The 17,211-nt window shown below is 31.6% G+C and overlaps 1 protein-coding gene across 1 annotated transcript in view; it reads left to right on the top strand.

The window, feature by feature from the left end:
- LOC129224425 (GON-4-like protein) overlaps positions 1-17,211 on the top strand; it is an 81,399-nt gene that overhangs the window by 36,794 nt on the left and 27,394 nt on the right. The window contains exons 5-8 of the mRNA XM_054858874.1: positions 5,221-5,389; positions 6,744-6,878; positions 10,761-10,863; positions 16,181-16,301. Of these exons, the coding sequence (XP_054714849.1) occupies positions 5,221-5,389; positions 6,744-6,878; positions 10,761-10,863; positions 16,181-16,301 (528 nt within the window). The remainder of the gene's footprint in view (positions 1-5,220; positions 5,390-6,743; positions 6,879-10,760; positions 10,864-16,180; positions 16,302-17,211) is intronic.

Raw genomic sequence — 17,211 nt, forward strand, 5'->3', positions numbered from 1 at the left:
TCTAAGAATTTTATGTTAGCCAATATTTTTGTCTAATTGGAGTTTTTTGGCTGTTATGGTTTTATAGCATTTGGTGTGATGACAAATGTGTAGCGCAGGCTCTGTTTTATCATACCAAACCACTGTAGAAATCATGTTGCTATTTTCCTGGCTTAGAATGAATTATTTTTAATAACTTTTCTTGTTTTTCTTATTAATGCTCACAGTATTTTAGATTTGAAAGACTGAGTTATTTGATTTTTATTTGTTTTTAATTTAAGATAGTATTTTGAAACACTAGTTATTTGTATGATATTTATTGTCGCTGTTTTTCAAATGGAGAAAAAAAGAACATTTAAGAACTTTAAAAAAAGCAAAAATCAAAAAAAAAAAAAAAAAATGGTTTGCTCTTGATTTGATACATTAAGTAATTTAATTTCAGTTTTTTAACCATTAATGGAGCATTTTTTTTAAATACTTGATTTAAAGTAAAATTTAAATTTTATATATTATCGATACAGTAAATTAACATAAATAGCAAAATTATAACATAATGGGTAAATAATACCAATGTAATCTTAACTGCATTATGGGTTCAGAAACAAAAAGAAACACTTGCTGTTAAATTCAAGTTTTAATACAAGTAAATACAGTTTTAATACAAGTAAATACAGTACAAGTAAATACAGTAAATTATGCTTTTTTTTGGAGAGGGGGGGGGGAGAACCCAAATTTATTCAAATTGTCATCATTCAAGTTTCTTATTTACAAGTTTCTAAGGTTGTCATTGGGTTATACTTTTCTGAATTCATGTTAATTCTGCTGTCCAGTGTTAATAAATGCACCTGTGGGTTTTTAATGAGTGTTTATAAGTTGTATTTCATGTTGCAGGGTTTCAGGAGAATATATTCTCTTGGCCATGTTTTTTTGGAAAAAAATTAACTAGACTACAGATATTGAGCAATTATACATTATAGCATTTATTGTAAAGAATAATGTTAAAACTTGAATTTAACAGCAAGTGTTTCTTTTTGTTTCTGAACCCATTATGCAGTTAAGATTACATTGGTACCATTTACCCATTATGTTATAGTTTTGCTGTTTATGTGCCATGTTTCTTTCCTTTTTCCTTATAAGTTGAAATAGCAGTCCTCAATTTAAATTTGCATCCTGAAATAAATGCTAAGCACCCAGGCACACACTGACCTTATCATCTTACTGATCTTATCAGAGAAACGTCGGTAAATGCATTGAAATGTAAAATTAATAAAATGTGCCTTGAATCTGAAGTTAACTAGTTATAAAGTAAAATGTATTCTTTTGTGCAGATTTGAATTTCACTCCTTTGGCATCTAACACACAGTCAGTGCCTCAGCTACGATTGTTGAGCAAACTTTTTTTTTTTTCAAATGTAGTATGATTTTATACAATACTTATAAAGTTTTTTTTTTTTTTCATACTATTAAAATATTTAATGGATTAATCAAATTTATTCTGCCCGAAAAGATGTAAGGCTCATGCCCCTGGGCTACTGCAAAATAGGCCTGAGCTTGTCTACTTTTAGTCTCTTTTTTATGGTTTAAAGTATCTTTTCTTTACTTTTTTGGGTGCTTATTTTGTTCCTTGGCCTGCAACATTGAACTTGCATTTCGCGGAAACTCTTTTCTCATCTCTGAGATTTCAATCCTTTTGCATCTTGTAAATATTGTAATATATTTGACAATTGGAAGTTGTTTTGACATATGCAACCCAAGATTAGCTTATTATATCTTTTATTTCAATAAATCATAACACTGTTTTTGGGATGTTTCACGAAAAATCACTTCCAGCATTTGAGATTTCAATCCGTTGCGTCTTGTAAGTATTTCAGTTTTTTTAACAATTGGAATGTATATTTTAACATGTGCGACTTTAATTAGCATATATTGTTTTTTTATTTTAAATACTAAAAAATTAATTGTTTTTGTTTTTAGTCTTGTCGATTAATTATTGGAAATAGGATTTTAATCATTATTTCCTCATTGGTTATCACTGATTTTTTGCAAAAAATACTAAAATTAAACAAATGAGCTCATGGTATTTTAATTTAATGTTTGGCTTGAAATGGAATATTTTTTAAAAAGTTTAATTGATCTTGATGTCTACTAAAATATTTCATGGTATAATGCAGATTACTAAGAAGTTTTTTTTTTATCTAGGAGGGGGCAATCTGTAATTAAATACTGTTCTTCTTACATTGCAATTCAAAGGATTTTGAAATGCCTAGAGTTTTTACTCTTACGCAATAAGTAGTCAAATTTATAACCCAAAATAGTGTTGAAAAACACCCAAAAGCCAAAGTTCAGCATTAGCTAAATGCTCCTTAGGGAGTGGGGGAAATGTGCTTAGTTAGTCAAGCGAAACTTTTTCTAAAGAAAAGTAACTCTAATATATAACCATATTTTCTGTATAATATAACTATATTTAATTCTAAAGTCAGTGGCCGTTGAAGGGGGCTCATGGTGCAGACTACACTGTTTGAATTTTTTGCAAGGTGTTTTAATTGTTATTTCTCTTTTTTTTTTGGGGGGGGGGGCTAAGTCTTTTTTGAGTGGGTGCATCATTGCTCTTTGGTAGGGGGGTGGGGGTGCACCACATTGAATAGTGAACTTTTTATGATAACAGTGCCCTTTTCAAAGACCAGCACCTTGCCCTTTTTTCCTCTAGAGTGAGCACTAATCAACTGATTATCCATACATAAATTTATTGTTATGATGTGATAAAATTAGTTTATAATTCTAATGCATTATATATTATGAATTAATCATTTAATCTAAATAGAATGATTGTTAACTTTAGAATTTAGTAAATCCAAAAAAAAAAAAAATTAATTACTACAACTAATTTTAGATCATAATTTATTTAAAAGTTAATAAAATTTAACAATGTGAATAAGCTACTGGGCATGATTACACTATTATGTATTACAATTAAAAAAAAAATAAACTCAATGGAATAGTCAAATGAAATGCTTGGAGACATACGTACAAAATGAAGATTTATAGACTAAAAACGTTTAACTGTTTTATGTTTTTCAAGTTTATTGATGTCACCCCATAGTAAAATATTTATGTACTCTGCATATTTTTATGGAAATGTAATGTCAGTAGGATGGTGGGTACTCAGAACAGTGTACTTGAAGAGACTATTATGAGCAAGGGGTTAGATGGCTTTAAAATGGCCATTAATCTTCATTGGGGGCTAATAAATTGACTAGGAACAGCCTAGCTGGGTTCAGAATCTGTTGCTGATCATCACATTTGTATTTGTATTGCAAGAACAGATTTCACTTCATGTCAACATTTCCTTTATTAGTATCCCCCCTAGGGGGGGGGGACTTCTAGATACTAATAAAGGAAATGTTGACATGATGATAAATAATTTTTAAATATGATTTTTAATGTTTTGAGACTCCAACCTTTAAAAACTTTTGTTTCTACTTTTTAATTTTATAAATTAAAATATTATGGGCTATAAACCTCCACATCACAGATAAACATAAAAATGTACAGCTGATGTGTTTGTTTTTATAAATGCTATTACATGCATTATAACTTACTAGCTGCATTGCCCGGCTTTGCCCGGTTTATCATGAAAATAAAAATTGGGTCAAGTGACGTATATTCAACAATCAGGCTTAAATAAAAGAAAAAAATTATGCAAAAATTTCCCTTCCAAACAATGATGACAGATATTAAAATACTTTTAAGTAATCAAATTGAGAAAGACGAATTAAAAAAGCGTAACCATCTAAACACAGAATAAAATAAGTTTTAAAATGAGAAAGACGGAAAGAAACATTGAATTCAAACGTGTTGCTGTGGAAACGCAAAATAAAATGTTTAAAAACTTGAATAGAGAACAGATTTTTGAACTTCATTTAATTGGCTTGTTACTTTTTTTCCAATTGAGATAGTGTTAAACTTTCGACCGTAGCTCGAGTTAGATCTGGAATAAAAAAGCAGCTCTTTCCAATGGTGTCAAAAAGAAAACTGAGACAATTCCTTCACTTTTTATTGGTGGATTTAATGAAGGAAATAGTGCCTAAATTTCAACTAAGAACTTTAAAAAATCGAGATAAAAATGCAAATAACTCTCGCCGTAATTAAGTTAGAGCATTGAAACAAATTGCGTAGAACGTGGAAAATTCTACCCTTTCCAACAATATATAATATTACTATATGCAAGTAATTTTTCACCCTCATATTCAGGAATTTAAGCGAAAATTGGGCTCAAATTGGAATAAAAAAAGAACTATTCATTAATTTTTTTTCGGAAATGGTCTGCAAACCTTTTCAGGACTTAAAGGAACTAACTGTGCAAATTTCAGTGAAACCGGCCGGGTAGATCTCGAGTTTTGCTAGTTCAAACACGCAGATGCTTTTTGGAGACTTCATTTTATACTATGTAGAGATTAACACTCTTTTGATTTATATACACACTTGCATAAACTTTAACAAATCTTAATTTTTTTATTTTCACTTTTAAATATTTTTCAATCAATTGTTTATATACATGTTTATGTATGCTATTTTTACATTAAAATATTACTTGAATAGGAAGAATCTATGTAATTACTTATAATTTTCAATACTATAATTATATACTATATTTATCATTTTTGAATTTCAAACTTTTAACTAAAAACTTTCAGTTTACCGAAAAAGTGGACGAAATGGACAAAATGACATTTTGTCTGGGACGATTTTTTCCAGGTTTTTTCCAGGGTGGACAAAATAGGACAACCCTGCCTACAGGTTTTGTTGCAGGGGGGACCAAAATTTATACATCAGGGTCTGGAAAGGAATAAGGTCTTAGGGAACAGGTTTAGTTTGAAAATGCTATTAAAGAAATAAACCCTTGACAATCCAAACTTGCGCTGGCAAAAAACGTTAGTTAAAAGTTTGTAATAATAATTTGAAAAAACAAAAAATTTTCTACTTTTTCAAAAAAGATAGAAAAATGGAATGGTGAGTTTCCCTCATAGTTAAAAGCAACATGATGACTGTTTCTTGCCTTTCTTAATGAAAAATTCAGGAGGGAGTGCCAATATTACTACCTTATTTTTATTGTCAAGGATGAAAAATTTATTAATTCCGGTATTTTTTCAGACAAGTTCTTCTTGATTGCTTTTGAATAATTATTTTGTAAAAAAAGTCACTAAATTTTATCCTTACTTTATGAATGGATTTCATTAAATAGGCTGATAAAATTGCATTGAGAACCCGATCTAAATTGTGTTTAAATGCCACATCCCTAGAAGATATTGAAGCCTCATATGTTGCTCCTGACATTACAATGGATATGTATGACACAACATGTGATGATGAAGAATGGCAAAAGTTTTTGCAAGCAGTTTTTAAGTCTACGGGTAAGTGATAGTTAAAATTCTGAAATGTAAGCCTACGCTGCAGTTCTACTTTGATTTCCATTTTCATGTAACTACTGCAGGTTTCCAAAAGGCTATACTTGCTTTTAATTAAAAAAAGTTTTAAGATGATCACAATGCAAGTGTTTTAACTGATGCAGTGCACTGATAAAACATTTTTCCTCTAAAAGATGGTTAACTTTATTTTTCTTTGATATTAAATGTTTGCAACCAAAAACCTACTTTCAAAAATTAAACAAGTTTGATATAAAAAGATATTGTTAAATTAAAAAAAAAAGTTTTAAAGTTAACCTATTAAATAAATAGGCCAAAAATCTCCTGTAAATCATTGGTGAATGTTTCTGAGGATTTGCATCAATTTAAAATCTGAGGATTTTAATTTTATGCATTAAATTAGTCTATTTCAAGCTTGAAATACTTAATGAAAACTTTTTTCCACAAATCAGGTTGTTTAAAATATCCCTCCCCCCCCCTGAGAATGTGAAAAAATTTCCATTTTTTTTCTTTTGCTAAGGTTGGAAAGTCTGATATGGGTCGCCACAACATCTTGTAACTTGGTAAGCTTTCACCAAATTGCAAGTGATTAAAGACAGTCTGCTAAATTAAAAGTGGTTAAAGACATTCTTCGACTGTTCTGATAGAACGCCAGAAATATTTTTGTTTTCCCTTTTTAATTTCAATGAAAGCATCCTTTAGTATGCTAGGGGCGGGGGGACCTAGTAATATTTGGCAACTGCCTATGATTGGTGAATGTTGATTTTTGTTACCTTGAATTACATGGTATGCTGACCGATACAATAAATTAATCATAATTATACTAAAAAAATAGTTTCGTATTTTGCTCAATATGTTTTGTGTTATATACTAACAGGAAAGAGAAGAGAAGTATTTTAAAACGAAAGAGGATGTTAAAAGATTGCTGCACGATTGCAGCAAAACATGAGTATTACACATGACATCAAAGAAATGATAATATACATTGAAAGTGCTTTGTTTTCAACTAGAAAAAAAAGAAGTTAACAACTTAGAGCATTTGAAACATAAAAAAATAAATAAATAAAATTTTGAGACAACACCCAGAATATTTGAGTGAGAAAAAAAAATCAAAGTCTTTTTTTTAAAGTATCATCTAAGGGGAAAAGTTTTGGGTCTTTTCCACTACTATTAACCTAAACCACTAGTGTATGAACCCTGCTAGAAAGTTCATTAAATTGGATTGGTAAAAATGAAGAAAATTGATGTTCTTCAAACTTGATACTAATCTTGTTTTTCCTGATTTTTCATGTTGTGAGCTTTTTTCAATACCTTTATTTTTCACATTTTTCTTAAATCTCAGATTCATCACTTCCGACAGAAGTCCCGGTTGAAGAAACAGATGATGCAGAAGATGATCCAGAGTATAATGTCTTAGAAGATGATGATATGCCAGATGAGTTTGATCTGCGTTATGATAAAGCAGTAAAAATCCCAAGTATGTCAAAAAAAGAAAAAAAATTCTTTGAAAATATTCTTGCATATGTTCCTTTTTTTAATTAATTTATTTATTTTTTGTTAATACTGTTTTGTAGTGTAAATAATTGCACTAACAGATGCTATAGATTAAATTATAAATTTGTCAAAAATCCAAACATTGAGAATTTCTCCTCCTTATATTCAAGTTATAGTGCTAGAGTTTAAAATAATGTGTTCAGATTATTTGCTTATGTGAAAATTATGTTTTTAAATCGATATTTTAATGTAAAATAGCATGAAAAATGCGATTTACAAATTTCAAACAAACACCTATGCCGTTTCAAATGTAACTTTGATTGATACAAGGCATGTTATACAGTGGTCAAAATTGGCAGCGGTACATTGATCTGGAAATACTAGCCACAGTCTGATGCAGAATACATTATATTTGCCCATTAGAGCAATTAAGCTTTATTCTCATTTTGTTCTTAAATTCTTTGTTCTGTGCTTTAAAAAATATATAAGTAATCAGTGTAGGATATCTATAAATTGTGTTACCTGACGTCCAGATTTGACTGCAGGCTTGTCATCTTCTTTCTTACTAGCCTTTTTAATTGCTCTGAAGATGTATTACAGTCGACGCCGGTTAATTGAATCAACCGCTTTAATAAATCAAATCGTCAAAAACAGAACAAAATTCAGCTTTAATAAATTAGCTGCTTTATTGAGTAAGCTGTTTCATGGAATCAAAACTGTTTGGAACGAACATAAGGTATATATAAGAGGGGGCCAATGCAACTCTAAACTCTTATCCTGCCTTGTTGTTATTATTTTTTCAAAACTATCTTCAGTTTTGAATATACCACACAGCATGAAGTTGCATACATGAGCTGTTCTTTAAGTATATAATGTACACATTTATAGCATAAACAATGTGTTAACTTTGGCAGGAACTGGGCTCAGATCTATAAATTTTGCAACAAAATCGGGAGGGCCCCTCCACAGAGACTAGCAGTGTATATTTGTAACATTATAGATCTTCGTGCTAGTTTTTTAAAAAAAATTTCTTCAATTTCTTAGACTGTTGGGTGCTTTAAGGGTGTGGGCCCCCCTGCACTGCGGGATCTGTGGGTACACAAATCCGGGCCTGGCAGGACTCAATTCAGCGAGAGCTGATAGAGGAAGTAAACAAAGAGAGTTACTACTTTCATGACTTACTCACCTGATTAGCAATGCTGTTCGCATTGAACGCAATTCGTTAGAGTGAGCTTATTTTTCTGCTTTTAATTTCAATTGCGCTTTATTTGCAGCTGCCCCAAAACATGCAAATTTTTCAGAAAATTGTATTTTTCTACTTTTAGAGAATATTTTTTGAATCTGAAAAGAAGAATTTTCCATTGAAAGTTCCGACTTTCTAAACAATTTCGTTTGAAAAATACTTTTTGTTAAAAATCTCGGGCTGCAGGATCATTTTTCTCAAAATCATTGACTCCATCCAAAATACTTTTAAGACATTTAGTAATCTTCGGAGAATGTAATACACCATCTTGTTTGTACTCGAATAATTCTGTAAACAGAAGCTCAGAAGCCATGCCAACTCCTAATGCAGTAGCAGCATATTCAGCCACGTCGTTTATTGAACTATCGGGTTTTTAATAAATTTCAGTTTCAAAAGTATTCAACATAATTTCTTTCGCAGCTTTATTAATGTAAGATTTTTTCTGCCTCTTTTTTGGCGGACTCATATCTATACATACTAATGAACTTAACACAAAGTGCTATTGCATAGCAGGAGGATAATTATTAAGAAAGAAATGTTTTATAGCGTATTTTTTCCTTATTGTTCTTTAAAGCAGGCTATTATAGCTGATCAAAAACAACGAAACTGAGCTCTTTGCACACTTAAAAAATTTCAGCACTTCCTGTCTCAGTGTAGTGTCAAATTAGATTCCGAAAATTAAATGACCACCAGTTTACAGGCGGAAAATGGACAGATCGCCCTTCCACATTTTGTGGGACACATTTCAAGTGAATGTTCTAAATAATAGAGCAGACAAGAAGGCACCTGCATTGACATTAATTGTTAGCGAAGAGCGTGATGACATTCTTGTAACGCCCCCTCTTAGCATTGAAGTACACTTCACCGCACACTTGTCAGCCATGTGCGAACTATGCGACTGCACCGGACTTGTGCCCCTAGAGGTCTAACCTAAAATTCAAGGCTGTCGGCGGCACTGTATACAAAGGCCCCCGAAACTCCTATTGCAAAAAGCTGGAACCGCCGCTGCGACTAAGGGGAGTACAGAATACATTTTGAAAATTTTATGACTAAACATTTATTTATTTCATCCGAAATTTCAAGCAGAGAGGGGGGGGGGGGGACCGAGTATCCATAATTTTAGATCAAATGTTAAAAATATGCATAAATAAAGATAAGTTAATATTTTTTTAATTAAACAGTTCTTGGAAAAATGTTTCGAATTTATTCTATACATAATATATATCTTTTTTTTTTTTCAAAGCAGACTGTATCTAATTAAACATTTCAGTCATTTTAGAGTAACAATTTTTGATTGAAATAAAACTAATGACGAATGAGCTAGAAAATCTTGCAAAGAAAAGAAAATAAATGTGCAATGATTTGTTTCTGTTATTATTTTTTTTAAAACAAGAGAGAGAGAGAAGAGGAAAAAAACCATCTTTTTAAAAAATTTTATCACCAAAGTGCATTTTTAAAATATATGTTAATTTGACTTAATGTTTTACCTTATTGTTCAAAATGCTTTGTATCAAAAAATTAATATTGATTTTAGTTGTTGAAAACTAACAGTGTTTGATAAACATTGCTTTTAATTTTTCCAACGTAACTTGGAGAAAAACGCGCGCGGACATTTCGCTTATCTAATTGTTTTCAATCATCCCAGCGCCAAGCAGACAGCGGTAATGCCAATTGTCGCATTGCTTTGTTTACTTCCACTATCAGCTTTCGCTAAACAGACGATATATTTAGTCACATGCAGCATTAAAAAATTAACATATTTTAATTTCATTACTTTCTCACTGATACAAAGTATATCTCAGTTTGTCAGTGAAATTTTATCGCTGTATTTTCCCCTCTCCTATACTTCTTTATTTTCAAATGGTTTGGAATCAGTGTACTTCAAAAACAATCTAAGGCAATGTTTTTTATCATACAAATGCATGTGGGACTCATAAAGTCATTGGCTACTTGCCTTTGTTTGCCTGGAACAAGAACAAGATTACCACACCGAGTCAATGCCATCCTGTATGAACGAGTCATATTCTAATTTGTTTGACACTAACATTGGTGAAGTTCACTTTCAAAATTGTACTAACTTTTATTTTAATTGAGTAAGTACAATTTTGAAAGTTCACCACTGTTACTTTAGGCTGTCAAGTTTTCACTGTCAAAAATGATGAAAGGATCAGAAATTATATGATTAAAAATGAAATGAAAATTATAATATCTCAGACTAAAAGCCAATATAATAGAAACACAAGTGAAATATTTTAAATTCCAAAAAGCAACATAGTAAAGAATTTTGGAGAACAAGAGTGGTATTCAAAAAGATTATTTTGCATTCTTACCTTTTTTTTTAAAAGTTGGTTTGATCTGTAATAAAGACAGATTTCAGTTATCCTGATTTCAATTCACCCCTCTCACTTATGCATCTTTTTACTAGTTCTTTTTGCCAACACAAATTTAAATAACTGCTATTTATTAAATGAAGTTTTACTTTATTTAGAAAAATAGTTTTAAATGCAAAAATATACATCCATGAAAGCATACATATTTTATACTTGTATTAAATTCAAGCTAAAGTCAAATATTATATCAAGAATAAGATCCTAATGCTTTGTTTTTCTGCTATTTTACTAGGAAAAGAATTGAATGCTTTAATGGAAGAAATATTAGAGTTCGATTACCAAGGGATGCCTGATTGTGATGAAGAAGAAGATCTGGATATTTCATTTTCTGAAAAGTATTCTTCATGCTACTTGTTTTTGAGAAAGATAACTTTATTTTGTATCTTTACTTTCAGGTTCTAAAAAAATGCCATTCAAAGTCTCTGCTTATGTTTAAAATGAAAGCATTGAATATATCATTTTTGAAACTGTAAACGAAAAAAAAAATCCACATTATAATTCAACATGTATGACCTTTTTTCTGTGAATGAAGTTAATATTTTCATAACTGTCACACACACACACACAACTCTCCTGATTTGTTTGGTAGACTCCCAAATTTTGCTGCATTTCTGTCAAACTTCCTTATGAAGTAAGTATCTCCCGGGTAGTTATTAAGATGATAATATCTCCCCCAAAAGAGCTCTTTCAGTGATCAAAATTTCGGAAGAAATCCCTACAATAAAGTGATCACGATTGCAAAAAAACGAAACCTGTTCATACTTGAGTATAAATAAGTTTATACTCGTGTATAGGTCCAATCATTATTTTTCCTGTTTTTGGTTTTTCTCTGAACTTCCTAGATGTTTACCAGCTTCAAGGAATGTTTATTACCACTTATGAAAGGTTAAAAAAAAAACTTATGCCTGTTTGAACACATTTGTTTTTAAACCTAAAAGTTGTAGTTTTTAAAAAATTTCAGCAAAGTAAAAATTACTCTAAGTTTCCGAATTTCGAGTCCTGCTGGATTTCTGAATGTCAAGTTTCAGGTCCTCTACAGGTTTAACTTAAGAAATTCCTACTTTTATGGGAAAAATCACTTTTACACCCAAACTTCTGTTAATACATTTATTTGAACAAAGGATCCTTAATTTTATGCATAAGTATCTGATGTTTTCATGTTTGAATGTTGGCAGCTATGTATTTCACTTTTTCTATTCAAAATTGTTATATGACCTGAAAATTTATAAATCGTAAGAAATCAAACACTAAGAAGCTATTACACTCAGCCATTCATTATTGTTTGATGCTCTTATATAGCTTATGTGGACTGTATATTTCATGTCAATAACAAAATAAAAACAATTCACTTACTTAAAAGTCGAAATCAGTATCAATACAAAAGCATTTCAACTCTACAAACAATGAAATGAAACATTACCCAACTGGTTAAAAATGATCAGAAACAGTTTTTAGAACATTGAGGCACGTTTGCACTTTTTTCTTCCTGAACACTGCCAATACCCCTTGTGCTTTCATTTATGCAACAATATTTCTGAATTTGCTGCCATACAAGTTTTAAAATTGAATATTTTGTGACTATTAAGTTTGTTGTATCATTACTCTCCTAAACGATCTTTATTTTACTCTGAGCAGAGCTTAAACTTGAAAATAGTTTTTTTTTACACGCTTGCTGGTGATACTTGAAGTCAATTTCAAGTTTACAGAACTAGAATGAATATGTTTCTTTTTGATGAGAACAACTGTGCTATGTATTGAATTTACATTATTTACTACCAAATCGAAAAAAAAAAAGAATTTGAAAAAAGATGAGATTTTTTACTGGTACTGGGTCAATATAGATTTTAAAAAATCGATTTTATCTGTAACAGCAGTTGAAGTAGATTTAATTCCTCAATGCAGTTCAACTTCTCATTTCTTTGTACAGTGAATGCAATTTATGAACAACAAAATGAACTAGGATGAAATAAAAGAAAGGGGCTTCAACAAAACTGAACACAATGACCACAGGTCTATCTTTCTTGTCCCCTAACAGAAGCCTTAGAAAAGATAATAAAAAAATCTGTAGCTGAGGCAAAATTTAGCAAACACCTTATAGGAATGTCATGAGTCTCCCATGCAGGGGCGGCTCGTCACTATGGGCCGGGTGGGCCAGGCCCACCCAGAAAAATTGTACACAACTAAATAGATCATGTCAAAATAACGTTTAGTATTTCACTAAAAAATTTAAAAAAAAAAACAACAAACAAACATCGAATTGGGGACATGAAACACATTTTAAATCTCTAACACTCTGCATATCGCTTCTAAAATGTGAAAAGTTTTCCCTCTGTTAACGTTTGCGCTTGCGAGCTCTGAGAATGATTCTTGGGGCTTCAACTGGTTTGCCCCTCGACTGACTTGCCACACCTCCGCTCCTAACCAATCACGACGATTCAACCAGACACCAAAACGCCAAGTCCGTGCAACCCCAATTCCTTCTGCATGGGCTCCAGCTCCCTAGCCCTCCGAAAAATAGCTTTACCAAATAACAGTAGAAGAGCAATAGCAGGCGGGGAAGGATTTGACACACATCACTTGTACGAAACAACAGCTCGAAAAAGGTTAAAAAGGGCAAAAAACGGCTAGCCCACTGAATGAAAGAAAGTGCTCTTATCGTTTTCCACCGTCCTTCTTTTGTATTTGTCTTTAATCTTAAATGGCTGTAAATATCTACAACAGGCATTTTCGATTTTATGCGTTCCTCCCGATTATACCGCATCACATCGCATGCATATTTTTATTTATTTTTCTGTTTGGAACTAATATGATCAGAATTTCTGAATGAAGAGTTTGTTTTCAAATAGTTCGTTTTGAGTGTGAAGAGTTCTGAATTTTTACAAAAAAAACTTCAATTGGGCAAGGTCTATTCAATTTTCTTTTTTGTTCTGATATTTGGCTAAAGTAATGAGTACTAATCGTATAATAGGTCTTATCGATATGTGTTTTCTATACTGTAGTACTCTAAGTAGTACAATCCTAAATTATTTCAATTTTTGGCCACATAACCTCAAAAATGACCGAACTATTCGATTTTTTTTATTGTTTATTTTAAAACTTCAGATTGTTTCAAACTTTATGCATGAAGAGTTTCAATGCTCTAGTTTAATTATTTTAAAAGTTATTGGCTTTAGGTCACTCACAATAGGTGCGCTTTTTCTCGATTTCGAGTGGGGTGGGTGTCTTGTCTTTAAATTTAGTTGTTTACCTTGAATTTTCAAAAAATACTCAAGTGGATATTTTTCTAAAATAATTTCAACTTTGAAGTGGAAGAGAAGTTCGAAATGAAGCAACTGCAATAAGGACTATCTTATATTGTTCAGCATTACTAACTGCAGTTCTCTCCATTGTATCTGTATAAATATTATTGAGAAAACTTTATACAGCGGAGCCCACCCGCTAAATTAAGGCACGAGCCGTCACTGCTCCCATGGTTCAAGCAAATGGCGACTAAGGTGTTCAAACCTATAGCCAAGGATGGATACAAGGGAGTGGCAATGGCTCCTAAGGGACTCTACTCCAGCAGCATTTCGGAATTAAAGTCCTAAAAATCCAATTGTAGGCATCTCGGATGAGGTTAGAGGAAGGAATGGGGTTTTTTTTAACTCTGACAAAAATTTTTTGGAATTAAAAGTTTCAAAAAGGCACTATTGGAGGATCTTTTGTGATGTTAGTCGGTGTAGAGTTTCAGAGGTCTTCCCCCCAGACATTTTTTAAAATTGAAGTTGTAAAGAAGCAAGAGTAGGCCATCTCAGATAATGTTTGAAAAAGAGGTAAGGTTCATTTACTTATCTCCAGTATTTTTTGAAACAGGAGTTTAAAAATCGTAATTTTAGGAGACCTTCTATGATTTTAAGGCAAAATGGGTTTGGGAACACTTGCCCCCCCCCCTCGAATTTTTCCGAATTTGAAGTTTGTAAAATGCAATTTTAGATTACCTTTGTATGTAGATGTCAAAGAAAGGAAATAGGTTCAAGAGCTCCTCCCTCTCTCCTCAGTGGTGAGATCTCTATACTTTATTTGTTTTTCAATTAAGGAAAAACAGCTGATTTTGCATCACTGAATGGGTAAATCAGATATGTAGTAAGAGGTAAGAGATAAAAATAAATCACCCCCTCCTTAAAATTTTTCTGGATCCTTCCTTGTCTTCAGGCAGAAAACACTTCACAATCACAGTTTCCTCTTGAAAGAGGCAACCCCTGCAAGTTGGATCGTTACTGACACCCATTATAGCAAGGTATTGCTTTAAGGTGTAATGACCTGTAAAAAGACCTATAGCCTTCCTAATACTATTTCTATTACGACTTAAGAGTTATTTTGCCCTAATACTGGGACAAATCCTGTTAGCCTGATGTTGCCCATCCAAGTTACATCAGTCATAATACTGTTTTTGCCTAAAAATATCAAAAAACAGCAGTCCTAATTAGAGTTGGGATTAAATCTTGATCAAGTCTTAATTTTCTTGTACATTTAAAAGAAATTCACGAACAATATCTGCTGTCAGTAGCGCAGCCAGAAATTACCTTATGGGTGGAGTTTTTAGTCAAAACCCTGCTCATATGTATATAAACTCATCCTAGGATTGGTGAAATGGATTAAAGTCGAGTTTTGATTGGGGCTTTGACCCCAAAACCTCCCCCCTGGCTGTGCCACTTTCAGCTGTTAGGGCATTTTTACGCTGAAAGCGATCCAGAGCTGAAGCGAAAGTCTCAAGTTTGGTAATAAAATGCTTGGCTTCCTTATAAAGCTGAATGTTATTATTGACATTATTTATAAAAATTGGAATTTCATCATCATACTTATCAACAATCTGAACCAGAACTTTCTATTTTTTAAAAAATATCATGACATCTGATCTGAGAATGCTATTGTGTTTGACATAGTAGTTGCTCTTTTCTACATGATGATCTTGAAAGTGTTTTTGAACTCGAGTTATTTGATTTGTAATTGTTTCAACAACATGTAGTGCTGTAGTTGAAAAAAAGTATTTGAGGGAACTCATTCTCTCTCTTTATGTACCGTTGAGTTGTTTACAAATTTGTTAAGCCCAAAAGCTTAGATTCTTTATGCAATTTTGAATTCCAAATCAGACATTTATTTTTTAAACAAAGTAGCTTGAAACCAACTTACATTAAATTTGCATAACTTTTTTGTCAATAAATCAAATATTTCAGGAGACAACATTCCTTAACTATGGCACTGGCTATAGAAAAATAGATTTATTAGAACTTTTAAAGCTACTTTGATGTATAAGAGTAACAAATTGCACTTTTTAATATTAACTGAGATAGTGATAAGCAAAGGGATGTAAGTGGGCATTCTCAAATTTCAAGTAAAACGACTGTAAAGATAACTTTCTAGGTAGGCTTTCATGGATTTTTTCACCTAAATCATGCTGTACAGCAGCACCTACCAGGGCTACTAGTACCATTTCTTGCCCCAAGACAGAGGAGGGGTTCATCTACCATTTGTGCTGGTTCTCTCCAAATTTTTAATTTTGCCACTTACATCCCTTTGCTTCTCATTGCCTTAACTGTGAGATAAATTTTGCCTTGATTTCATCGACATATAATTTGTATTATAACGCATAGCTTTCATTTTCATATCTTGTAGCAACAGAACGGATACACCATGCATACCTGCCTTGCCTGTTGAAAATGATTTTGTTGAAAATTTTTATTCTCAGTGGATGACAGCTGAAGAAAGAATGCTATTAGATGAGCAAATGAGAATGGTACCAATTATATTCTTTGTTTTTCCATGCATTTTAAGTAATTTCAATCTCTTTTTAATCTCTCTTTCTAATTTTTGTTGATTTCTCATATTGCCTTGATCCTAGTTCAATGAAATACAGTCAACAGTCTTTTGAAGGACCTCCCACTGTTGTGACTCCTCCATTATAGTGACTGGTGTATGAAGTCCTGTTTTCAATTCCTTAGATGCAATGCCATTTTAACATTCTCATCAGCCTCAAATCTGAAAAGTTCTTTCTAATAATGGCATTTAAAATTAAGTTTCAACATATTTGTGATGCTCAAAACCATCCATTCCAAAACTAATACTTAGCATATACATCTTTCCAAAGGTAAAATAGTTCTGTTGAAAGGAGGTACTTGATGATGAAAGAGTCAAAGAATTGATGATTACCCTACACAATCGATAGACATTATGAAATATTTTATCAAGGAAAAGAGGAAAGCTTTTATAGTATCTCAATAGGAGTTAGTTTTTGTTTTTGAAAAAAAAAAAAAAAAAAAACCCTAAGAGAAAACAGAGGCAAACCATGATTTCTAAATTGAAAAATAACTGATTTCTCTCGGGTTTTTTCATTGTATTTTTTTGTTAAAGTTTTATTTAATGTTTTGTGTAACATTTATTATTTTGTATCCCCAATTATTTATTATTTTATTAGTTTCTTGATTCTTGTTTGAAATGAAGCATAACTTGTGAAATTTATTTTACTGTTTTTAAAGATGACTACATCATGCAATATCTGGCACATTTGCATTATCGCAACTGATGACACAGAGATCATTATAATGAATATTGATTGTATAATTGACACACTAAAAGTATATTTAATTTAAAGTCCTTAGATGGAGCTTAGGCTGAATCACATGCAAGTAACAAACATTAGTCAGAGA

The sequence above is a fragment of the Uloborus diversus genome, chromosome 6 (genome assembly GCF_026930045.1).
Source record: "Uloborus diversus isolate 005 chromosome 6, Udiv.v.3.1, whole genome shotgun sequence".
Taxonomy (NCBI): domain Eukaryota; kingdom Metazoa; phylum Arthropoda; class Arachnida; order Araneae; family Uloboridae; genus Uloborus; species Uloborus diversus.